We start from the raw sequence: 11,597 nt of genomic DNA, 5'->3' as shown, positions 1-11,597 counted from the left end.
TAACCTGGATGGCACCGGTTGTGGCTGACAAAACCTCACCTCTTCCAGTACATTTGTATGTTCCTTTGTGAACTTAATCGGCCAATCACAACAGGAGGAGTTCACTTTTTGGGAGGGTGCAGGGAATGAAAAAAAAAACTGCATTTGACTGGCAAACAACCTCTGAGAGATTTTTCTTTTGGCTTTGTTGAATTTTTTATGTGATGCATTTTTCATGTGTGTTAAATGTTCAATTGTTTTTTTTATTTTATCATTTGTCATTATTTCATCTGCTTGATTCATATGTATGTAACCTATTCTCCTCACCTTGATAAGCGTTGTGCAGTACAGTTAACACTTATTATTATTGTTGTTACTGTGTAAAATTGCAAATAAACCCTTATTTTGGCTATCCTTGTAGTAATAATTATCATTTTGTCAAACGTGTCCTAGCTGTATGATGAAATGACACATGATGAAATATGTTGGGGCATTTCAGTTAGCAGATGCACTACAGGTATTTTTTTTCCTGAGCATAGCCTCACAGGCAACACCTTCCTCTTACGCTGAAATCCTCTTGTTTCAGCAGTACTGGTGGTCATATAACCTCAAACATTTCCCTGACCCAAACCAGAATTATATATTGCCTCAAGTATCTGATTAACGGTCCTTGTTGTGGCAACTGAACAATGCAGTACAGCGTGAAAATGTTCCTGTAAGGCAATGCGTAGGGTGAAAATATTCCGTTAATGTCAACGTCGAGACGTAAATACGGAAGCAGGGCCGTCTCCCTCCCTCACTCCCTTCTCCATCCTATCAAAAAGTAGGCGTCAGTGTCTAGCCGAGTGTCATTGGGTTAAAGTTTGTTCCTCTTGCGCTGCTCATATAAATAATAACAACCGATATTTTTTGGCTAGCATGTGGAGAGAATCCCTGTTATATAAGTAGACCGGTTTCATACACATTCAAAGTCAGCTGAATACTCTGGCAGATACAAGCAGCAGCATGTCGGTCGACAGCGTGTTTAGGACCCGCTCCCTCGGTGTGGCCGCCGAGGGTCTTCCTGACCAGTATGCCGACGGCAAAGCAGCGAAAGTCTGGCAGCTGTACATCGGAGACACGCAGAGTAGGACGCAGGAGTACAAGAGCTGGGTGGTGTCTTTGCTGAAAGAGCATGGGGTGCGGAGAGTGCTGGATGTAGCCTGCGGAACAGGGTAATGTCAGGCTCCGCAGAGGTTGTGCAAGTGTCACCAAACTCTATGAAAAATTGCGCCTATTTAAGATTTACCCTTGTATATCAGCAAACATAGCACACCTGGTGACCACTTTTATAAATGCCGTATATAAGTACAATCCAATCTCTTATTCGGCTTTAGTCCTATACATCAAATATGCATTATTTTAAACAAAAATGCTACTATTGCATATTTTGGTTTATGGCAAATGTGGTTATTATGATAGGACAGCTATTGAATAGTTGCAATGAAGAGATACGTGCAGATTTGTGTATTAATGCTGAACTGAAGACTGCACTTAATCGTGCACATGGTAAGCCGTTTCACTGAAGGAGTGGTGTGACATGTGCTCCCATAGTTACCCTTCAGGTTTGTGAATGGGTGTGACCACTCTGAAAATAGGCTACAGGAGCTCCATAGCAGAGACTCAATTTGCAATATGTTCATATTGCCACGTATGTAGTGTGTGTCATTGCTGTTTTCTTCTCCTTTGTGCTTGATAGAGAGCTGTAGACAAATAGAAGCAGCTTGCAGGGGATTTAAAACTTGCATGAATTAGTTCATTTTATTCAGGTCTGTACTGGTCCAGATAATCTATTTTGGAAAAGTATTAAAAATGCCAATTTTTACTGTAATGAACAAGTTGGATATCTTAATAGTTAATCAGGTTACTTTGACTTTCCTGGAATTTCAACCCAGTGACCGTTTTAACTCCGGACAAAATCCGGATTAGGCCAGAGAGTAATGAATGAAAGTGCAGAGTTGCAGCAGCCACTCTACCAGTTCCTGCCTCTAGCAGCAGTCTGAGGTTGGGACTATGAATTGTGACTTGTTGACTAAAAGTGATTTCATGTCATAACTACAAATGCTCATAATTGCCTAAACAAAAAGATACAAGTTTGTAAGTCGCAGTGCAGCTCAGTGTACATTTACACCAGTTACCCACACTTTTGACAAATTTTGATCCACAGCAGGCTACTGAATGTAGACTGATATCTATATATCTATAAAACTGGAAGCTAGTCACTGTAAGTGACTTGTGTGGAAAAGTAGATACAGAGTTCAGTGGTTGATGAGCCGGTGATAGGTGGCTCCAGTGAGTTTTGACTGGTTCACTGCAGTCTGTTTACCTGTACTGATAATGTATCTGTGCTCTGGGACAGCAGCAAGGCCATTGGCTGAACTTAGACAAGAAGACAACATATTTTAACCTGTCAGGCAGCTGAGCCCTCAGTTCACCTCAACTCAGGAGGAATTATGAAGGAGATGCAATATTATCAGTATCATTTAATAGTGCATTTAATTTTATTATCTTAAAATCAATTTATCAGTCATTGAATAGGCTAGCCAAGTGACATAAAAAGCATCTTACCTAAAAAATTGTCATTACAGTCTCTTCTATTTGGCTGATAAATATTAACTGGCTAATGTTTATCATAACTCCTTCCCCTCCAGGTCAACACTGCTATCATTTGCATGTCAAAAGTAAACATTGTAAAGCTTCATATCTCGCAGAGCAATGTCTGGGTGGATGTGGTTGTGTGGTTCACCGACTTTGACCCCATTCCATAGAAGTAGTGTGTCTCAGTAGCAGGGCCATCTGGGGCGATGTAAACATGCTCATAGTGGAATGAGGTTACAAAGGGCCCCACTATTTTTGGCATCACTGTGCCTGTGATGCCAATTTTTCCAGTTGTTCTGTCACCAGATTTAGTGGCAACTTCTGCGTGAACCTACAGATTGCGCTTTGCAGTTTAGAACATAATTAGAATTTGCAGAGGAATATTTTATTTTGCATTGAGATTTACACTGTGTAATTCCAAATAAGCTTTTGCAATAATTATGTAGTTGCACTCTATATTCTTACTGTTGATTTGTGTAATCTTACTGTAGACACACTGTTGCTTTTTTTTTTTTTTTGTATTTGCTGCTGTTTTTTATCTTTTCTCAGTTACTCAGTTGCTGTTAATGATTGTTGTGTGTTACCTTTTTTCAGGTCATTGTCCACTGAATTTATCCCTACTGTAGCTCTTGTCTGTCGCTTTTGCTTATTTTTGTGGTTTTAGAAAGCACAAGAGACTTAAGTGCAAAGAGAGTCCCAAAAGAAATCACCATCCTCAGTCCAGACTGTGTTTTAGCCTTTTTGTCTTTGTAAACATGAGGAGCTACTGGCTATCAAATATCAGCCATCTCTTTTATAGCTGTGAAACATTAAGGTGTTGCTTCCTGTCTTTAGTATGATGACACTTTCACTCCTAACAAACTGCACTACTGCTCAGGTGGAAGATGATTAAAGGTAGATGATAGGAATGTTTATTTAGTGTCATATTTGAATATTGTCACCAGCTAATACAAACCAGAGTGAAGGCGCAAACGGTCTTTGTTAAACATGCTGGCTGTGAATGTATTCTTGTTCGATTAAAATATGCAATGAAGTTTAACTTCAGATGCAGAAATAATCTGTACTGTGAATGTAGGAATTAATCCTATTAGGTCATTTCAACAAAGCAGGAATCAGCTGCAGTCACAAGGAAGCGCACAAGACAAACAGAGCTAATAAAATCAAAATTAGCTTAACTCACCATAGTTAAACATTTCGTCTCACTTTGCAGCAGTACGCATTTTAAAGATGATTCCTAGTGTGTTGTAAGCTGAGCTTTTTAGGTTGGCTGATCTTATGCAGGACTTGTATTTACAGAGCATATGGTTTTTATTTTATAGAGTTGACTCCATTATGTTGCTCGAGGAGGGCTTTAACGTGGTGAGTGTGGATGCCAGCGACAAAATGCTCAAGTATGCACTGAAGTCGAGATGGGAGAGAAGAAAAGAACCAGCTTTTGACCAGTGGGGTATGACATTTTTCATTTTGCTCAGATTGAAGTGTCATGGTTGGAAACACATTGTTTTTAGTGCAGTATTTAAAGCCTGTATTATCATATCACATTTCTGCAGTGTTCCTCAGGTGACATCTTCCTGAAATTTTTGTCTTTCCTTCTCATTCGTAGTGATTGAAGAGGCCAACTGGCTGATGTTACAAGAAGACATTCAGAAACCAGGCGATGGCTTTGATGCTGTTATCTGCCTTGGCAACTCATTCGCTCACTTACCAGACTTTAAAGGTATATAATTAAAGTGTTTGAACCGTTCTCTAAGAATTACCTTTTACTCACCTTTTAATTTTTTTTCTTGATTACAGACTTAAATAGTCCATGATTTAAATTTTGCTGACGCCTAGATGTGACAAATTTAAAAATTAATGTTCAAATCTCACATCACAACCAAACACATCAGGGATTCATTCAAGACCATCTCAAAACAAACATCCATCTATGAATTGATTACTGCTGTATTTTCAGGCTCCAAACACACAAAATTAAGTCTCCACCACCACTCATTCATTCAATGTTAAGTGACTGCAGAACATTTGATGATGTTAGCGATGTTGTATTGCTCGTAGGGGACCAGAGTGACCAAAAATTGGCCCTTCAGAACATTGCCAGTATGGTGAGACCAGGGGGGATCCTCATCATTGACCACCGCAACTATGACTACATCCTAGAGACGGGGCTGGCGCCACAAGGCAAAAATATTTACTACAAGGTACTGAAATTAATGGAGTTGAAAACGGTTACAGAATATACGGTTTGACATGTAGAGGATCACTTTGTTACCCATTCAACCTCATTTTCTGTATACAAATTTCTAATTTATCAACCGTATGTGTAATAACTGGGTAACTTTTGTAAATGTAACTTTTTTTCCCACGATCAGAGTCTTAACCCTATGCTGTTGCTTTGTATATCTTGGCTTCTGAAAAGTGAAACACATCGCAGTTTTGTAAGAAACAAATCAAAGACGTCAAATAAGAACAAAAATATCAGCCTGAGAGGCACATAAAAACCTGTTTTTAATCTAAAACAGGCTTCTGCACTATCTGGCTCTTCATTACTTTGTGAAGAGGAGTTGGAAAGACACGGCTCTTTATGAATGGTTTACTTACACTATTCCTAGCAGCAGCTGAGTTTAAGACCTAAATCTCTATTCAGAGCCTGCCGGATATTGCAAGATCTTCAGTGAAAGAGGCACAGGCGAAACAGAAGGAGTTGTGCATGAAATTGTCTGGTTTTAAGACTGTCTTGGAAAATGGTGAGAAAAACAGATAATGTCAGGAGTACTGAGAAAACAGGTTATTTGGAGTACATGTAAGTGTGCACATATGCAGCCTTAATGATGTGTAGCATTTATGTTGCAGGTAAAATACACATTTATTGGCACCAAGAAGAAAACACCAACAAGTAATCACTTAGACATTTTCCTTCTCTTTACCAACATGTTTCTGTAACAGCAAAACTTTGGGTTCAGGCATCTGAAGTTTAGATAAACAAGCAGTCCTGACATTTACTTTCTAGCCTTTTGGCAAAAGCTCATATATATGAAATAGAAAAAGACATAACAGCAGGTGCCAACTGCGATGAGCCATATTTGATTTACTCTATTTTCCTCCAAACAAGTTCCTTATTCTTTAATCCAGCCAACGTAGGAACTATCCAGCTGGAAGGCCTAAATGTAAATACTAAGTCAACAGTCGCGTGCAAGAGCAAAATCCACTTCAGATACCTCCATAATCCCAGAGTCTGCTCTCATGGTCCAACTCCATAACAGCAAGAGCAACTTCCTGGTTTTGTTCACTAGCTTCTGATCAGGCTTCAGCTCAGCTCACTCTTGGAATTACTGAACAGGAGATGAAAGTTTGTGGGGAGTAATCTTTGCTGTGTAATACTCACTAACATGCTACATGTGTGTGTGTGTTTTGTGTTGCAGAGCGATTTAACTCAGGACATCTCCACCTCAGTGCTGTGGGTCAACAGTAAACCCCATATGATTACACTGGACTACACCATCCATGTGCCCCAGGCTGCCCTCCAGAATCTTCCTGAAGTCAGGTAGGTGTTGAGCCCAAAGGTCTGACAACCATATTTAAAGTTGCAATACACAACATTCATCCACTAGATGTCACATTATAGCACCAACATCTCAGACCAAAACCAACCTGTGCATCGTTTACTCAATAGAGTTGGGGGAAAAAAGAAAGCCGACAACTCACAAAACTCAGATCAAACTGTCAAACTAGGCAGTGCTGATCAAATATGGATCAAGATTATGTTAGTGCATTGCCTATTTCATGCCTCAAATGCTTTCAGAAAGATATTTTAGTGTACTGTTTAGCTGTAATTTGAGAAAGTTTGTGATGTGGCCGCCATCTTGGAAATGGATGTGGACAAGGACAAGGAGGGACTCACATGCACTAACATGCATGTTCACATGCACTAACATGCATGCATGGCTACCAAAACAAAGAACAGAGAAGCTCAGATAACAACAAACACAGAGGGAATGTGACTTAATTCACTGGTAAGGATGCCGTTACTCTGTGATATCTCTACGTAGCAAATAGTTGTTTTCTGACAACTAATAAGGCTAAATATTGTTTATTGCAACTTTAAGTAACATCAAGTAAGATTTGGTCTCCTAACTCCAAGCATGGTCTCAAAACATAAAATGTTATGATTAAATAAATATAAATACCAGTGTTCCTCCCCCTCACAGAGAGTTGGCAAGAAATAATTCATATTAAGGAGTAAATAGTAGTAACTGCTACTTTCCAGGGCTTGGCAATAATGATATAATTCTCTATGACGTCATATGTAATTTTATATCACGATATCCATCCATATGGTGATGTAATATTTTTTCCTAAAGATCAATAGAAAAATAGTTATTGAATAAAGTCCCAAGTGTCTGTTTTTGGCTAATCAGGCAAATTAGATACCTGAGGTATCAAAGTACGTCATCACAATGATGCAAAAAGAATATGATAATCCAATATGAGCATGCTCACTGATTGCCCAAAAAGACCACATACATCCACAAAAATACTTGACAAATGTTAAAGGATAAGGCTGTCATTATTCTATATTTTCTTATTGTCAACAAATCTCACAAAAAGACCAAAGTCAACAATACGTTTGTCCATCTCTCAAAACATCCCAACTCTGCCAGTGGCTCTCACCATCATTCATTCCTCCTGAATGTGTAATTTTTTTCAAAAAATGGACATTAATATATAGTTTTTAAAAAATCGTTGTTAATAAATGTTATTACACAATAATGTCCCCAAAACATCTGAGCTCTGTAGATTTTAGCAAACATTACTCAAGCAGGAGTAACTACTGCATTTTTGGGGACTATTTTCAGCCACAAATTAACACGTTTGGTGCACTATGGCTCTTTTTTGCAGCAGCAGGATAGTGTATGTATGTAGTATGTGGGATTGACTCAAAAATACACCCAGTGCAGCAGTGTGGCTCAAGGATATGTTTGTAATAGTTTTTGGATAACAATGGAGGTCGGTGGCACTAAGATATAAGTTATATCAGGCTTTGGTTACACAGATGTTACTTGTTAGTGGGATAAATTTGTTGTTGGTTTGAGTCTTTTCTTGGGATTTGTCGACAATAGGAAAAATGCAGAATATTGCCAGCATTATCCTTTAAGGTATAGCTACCATAGTATTTACAATATGTTAATATATGGTTGATGCTGTTTCACAGTATATATTGTTATATTCCCCAACCTTACTACTTACTGTTTGCCTACATTAACTTGTTCAAGAGCTACAATAACATGTTTGGCAGAAAATTAACATTACACTGCTGGATTTCAGTGATTATTGCTTTACAGGGATTTTAGGTACAGAAAGACAAATATGAAGTTTCCAAACTACCTTTGTACTGAAGATCAGGAGCCAGATTCACAACACAGTAATAACTGTCTTGTAACAGCATCTGTCAGTCAACATCGTATTGCATGAGAGTATCATGTCAGACACAGTTAGTGTTTGATTATGAAGCATACTATAACATACAGTATTTGTGACATATAATGTCTTTATAGTGAATGTCACATTTTGCATGATAAATATTTAGAGCAGTGTCAACTTTTCTTTCTGATTATGAAATGACTGACTCTCAATCATAAACAGTGACTAAGTCATATTCCTGTCGTTTGTCATAATATAATAATGACAATGATGTGTTAGCCTAACCACATCCCTAAAATGTTACCTTAAAAGTGGTCTCCAGTGTTTGTCTTGTGACATTTGATGATATTCGTCTCACAGTCTGGGATATTTCTTCACTGTGAAGACTCTCTGTGATGTTGTTTACTGAAATCCCTTACAGTCAAGGTCAATGGACTCCTTCCCCAGACATGTTAGACACAACAATAAGTGCCTTTATCGAGTGGAGAGAGGAATCCTAACGTGCGTTTGCTCACTTTGTGTTCTGCAGTAAATTCCGTCTGTCCTATTACCCTCACCGTCTGGATAGCTTCAAAGCTTTGCTGAAAGAGGCCTTCTACGGCAAAGCGGAGCACAGCGTCTACGGAGATTTCCAGACGTACATCCCCGGTCAGTCCCAAGCCCCGTGCTACTTCATCCATGTCTGTAAGAAGAAAGCCTAAGAGCCCTACTCATCAACATCCTACTCATACAAACACACATGGCCCTCTGCCCAACAATCCTACAATCCTCCAGATTTGGGCACAATTAAATTTGAATATGTTTTTCAAAATATTTCATCTTATATTTCTTGCAAAACTGAAGTTTTGATGAATGATGAGAGGACTGGTTAAGTGAAGAGCACATAGACACTAAAATCATCCATGTGTCCCTGATAGATTGTTGACTGGAGTGTCCCATGCTAATACATGAGCACACACAAGGATGGCTGTAATTAAGAACATAAGACTGGCCTTTATAGAAAACATATTGTTAGTGTTTTTTATGGCCTGAAAAATTGTTATTCATACCATTTGGCTTTAGAACTCCCTAAAATTTTCATTTTCTCTCATTTTATAGAAAAAAAACATGTATGCTGAAATGTTTGAACTACCAGGCCTCTTCGGCTTTACTAGGAATAACTGGATGATTTTAATCTCTATGTTCTGATAACATGATTGGAGTTAAAAAACAGCCAGTTCTTTGAACTCTCACATAGATCAATAGTCTAAATAGGATGAACCTAGGTTACAAAATAACATGTATTGAGTGCTCCTCATTTCTTAAAAATATACTCACTCAGACTGTATTGGACCACTGTTATGCCCGTGTCTAGTATCTTCCCAATGTGCTGCTTTTGTGTTATATTTGTTTCTGTCCACCCTGCTTCTTCCCTCTCTGAGCCTTAACATCCAAAATGAACATGTTTCAAAATGGTGCTGCACATCAGTGATATTCCTCACAAGGGAATACTTGTCCATCACCAGTTATGTATAAAGATATGTTCATAGACAGTTCTATTTTGTACGTTTACCACAAGGGTCTTAAAACACACAGATAAACCATCTGTGTCTTTGATTATGGTAGCCTTTCTTTTTTCATGTATTGTTGAACTGGAAAAGAAAAAAGAGATGATCTCATTTTGGCTTCCTTCCCTTCTTAACCTTCAGACAAATCTTTGACAGGTACAGCATGATGACAGTTACAATATTTAATTGTATTGGACTCACTTTTATGAGAGCAGCCCTGCGGTTAAGTGTAATTTCCTTAACTGTAATCTTGCACAATTATTAACATAATTTTTAAGTCCAAGTCCAAGTTTTAAGACCAAAAAACAGCTAGTAAGGCTTGTGAAACACCAACTAGGCTAGTTAGTTTTAGTTTAACCTGCTTGGAATGTCAATACAAGGTAGAACAGGAAGTGCTAACCTGCCAGTCAGTCTGTGAAGATGTCACAGAGTTTAATCATAGAAAGGATTGGGAATTCTCCACCCTTGAGTGCCCTTTAGCATCTCACCAAATGCCTACCAGCTCCAGATCTTAAGCAATTTAGGTTTTGTTTCACTTTGTTTTCTCTTACAGTGTGGTACAATAAAGTTGACTTTATTTGAGCCAAGAACAGCCTTCACATTATTTGTTCATTTCCACTTGTGAATCTAAAACTGGACAGCAGAGTGAGTGTATCCGTTGAATGTGACAGTAAAAACTACAGTCAGAATTACTAGCAGAATCATTTTGGTTAAAAATACAAACAGTTGCCCAACACTCTTCTTTTCCACCAAAGATTTTTGGAAAGTATTATTTTCTTTCCTCAATTTTCAATTTGTTTTATTTAATTGTGCTGCACAAATGTACTGTGCAGTCTCTCAAATAATTGAATTTACCCAAATAACGAGGGAAACATGATGTGAGAATAATTTATGTTGCTGTATTATCCAGGTCCAAATACATTTTGCTTTGATACCAAATTAAAATAAATGTTATCCCTGCCCCTGCTGTTTGCCAACAGGGCCGCATGGTGCATTCAAATGTTGTGCCAGTGCCTCTTGTAGAACAAAATGTACGGTATGCTGTAGTATGTGATTAATATGAGATCAACAGTTGGAATGTGGTAAGAAAGGCTGTGGCTTTGGAATTTATGTAAAGGTCAAACTATGTCAGAACAGTCTTATTATGTTGCCAATTCTTTGAAAAAGTGTAAAAAATGTTTTAAAGTTTATTGCTTATATAATTATTGGGATTATTTTGCATGAAATAAAAAGAATTTCAAATAAGTAGCCTAATTGTCATGTTTTCATTTTGTATGTCATGTTTTTAGTAGCCACACTATTGGCATGGCTGTGGGGATAGTAATGTGAGTCTGTCTGTCAGTCAGTCCACCACTTTGCTTCAGACTGAATATCTCAACAACTATTTAATAGATTGTTAAAAAATTTGATGCTGACATTGAAGGTTTCCAGTGGATGAACCCTAATGACTTTGGCGGTCCCTGACTTTTCCTCTTTAACATAACCACCACATTTTTCACTTATCTAGTTAAATATCTCAACATATGGATTGGCACATCATTTCATACCAACATTCATGGTTCCCAGATGATAAATCCCAATGACGTTGGTCTTCTGAATTTTCCTCTAGTGCCACCATGAGATTGACATTTGTGGTTTTGAGTGAATTGACTTTTTGATTTGGTACAAATAGTGCCTTTAGCATGAATTGTAATAACTTTGGTGAACCCCTGACTTTATCTAGTACCATCATCAGACTTTCAAATTTCTCTAATACTTTGGTTTGTGACCAAAATATCTGCAAAAGTTTGAGTGCAAATTGGAAAATGTTAGCATGCTAACACACTAAACTAAGATGGTGAACATGATAAATATACCTGCCTGACACTATACCTACTAAACATCGTCATGTTACCATTGTCATTGTGAACATGTTAGCGTATTAATGCTAGCATTTAGCTCATTGTGCCCAAGTACAGCCTGACAGAGCCACTAACTAAGACCCTAAGTCTTGTGCCACATGAAAGATACAGTAGC

General features: G+C 38.0%; 1 protein-coding gene across 1 annotated transcript; it reads left to right on the top strand.

Annotated features, from left to right (window-relative positions):
- Positions 1-814: 814 nt before the first annotated feature.
- gnmt (glycine N-methyltransferase) lies at positions 815-10,829 on the top strand. The gene is made up of 6 exons (XM_067613805.1): positions 815-1,193; positions 3,936-4,063; positions 4,220-4,333; positions 4,672-4,814; positions 6,036-6,157; positions 8,564-10,829. Exons 1-6 carry the CDS (start codon positions 985-987, stop codon positions 8,733-8,735), a joined length of 888 nt encoding a protein of 295 aa, XP_067469906.1. The 5' UTR covers positions 815-984; the 3' UTR covers positions 8,736-10,829.
- The last annotated feature ends 768 nt before the right edge of the window (positions 10,830-11,597 follow it).

This window comes from Thunnus thynnus, chromosome 16, assembly GCF_963924715.1.
Source record: "Thunnus thynnus chromosome 16, fThuThy2.1, whole genome shotgun sequence".
Lineage (NCBI taxonomy): Eukaryota > Metazoa > Chordata > Actinopteri > Scombriformes > Scombridae > Thunnus > Thunnus thynnus.
This window is presented reverse-complemented; position numbering and strand designations above follow the sequence as displayed.

What these genes read in the sequence shown, in the direction of transcription:
- gnmt (XM_067613805.1), top strand. Translation starts at nt 985, where the DNA reads ATGTCGGTCGACAGCGTGTTTAGGACCCGCTCCCTCGGTGTGGCCGCC. An exon ending in GATGTAGCCTGCGGAACAGG is followed by an intron (nt 1,194 to 3,935) that starts GTAATGTCAGGC and finishes TTTATTTTATAG; the next exon opens with AGTTGACTCCATTATGTTGC. An exon ending in CAGAATCTTCCTGAAGTCAG is followed by an intron (nt 6,158 to 8,563) that starts GTAGGTGTTGAG and finishes TGTGTTCTGCAG; the next exon opens with TAAATTCCGTCTGTCCTATT.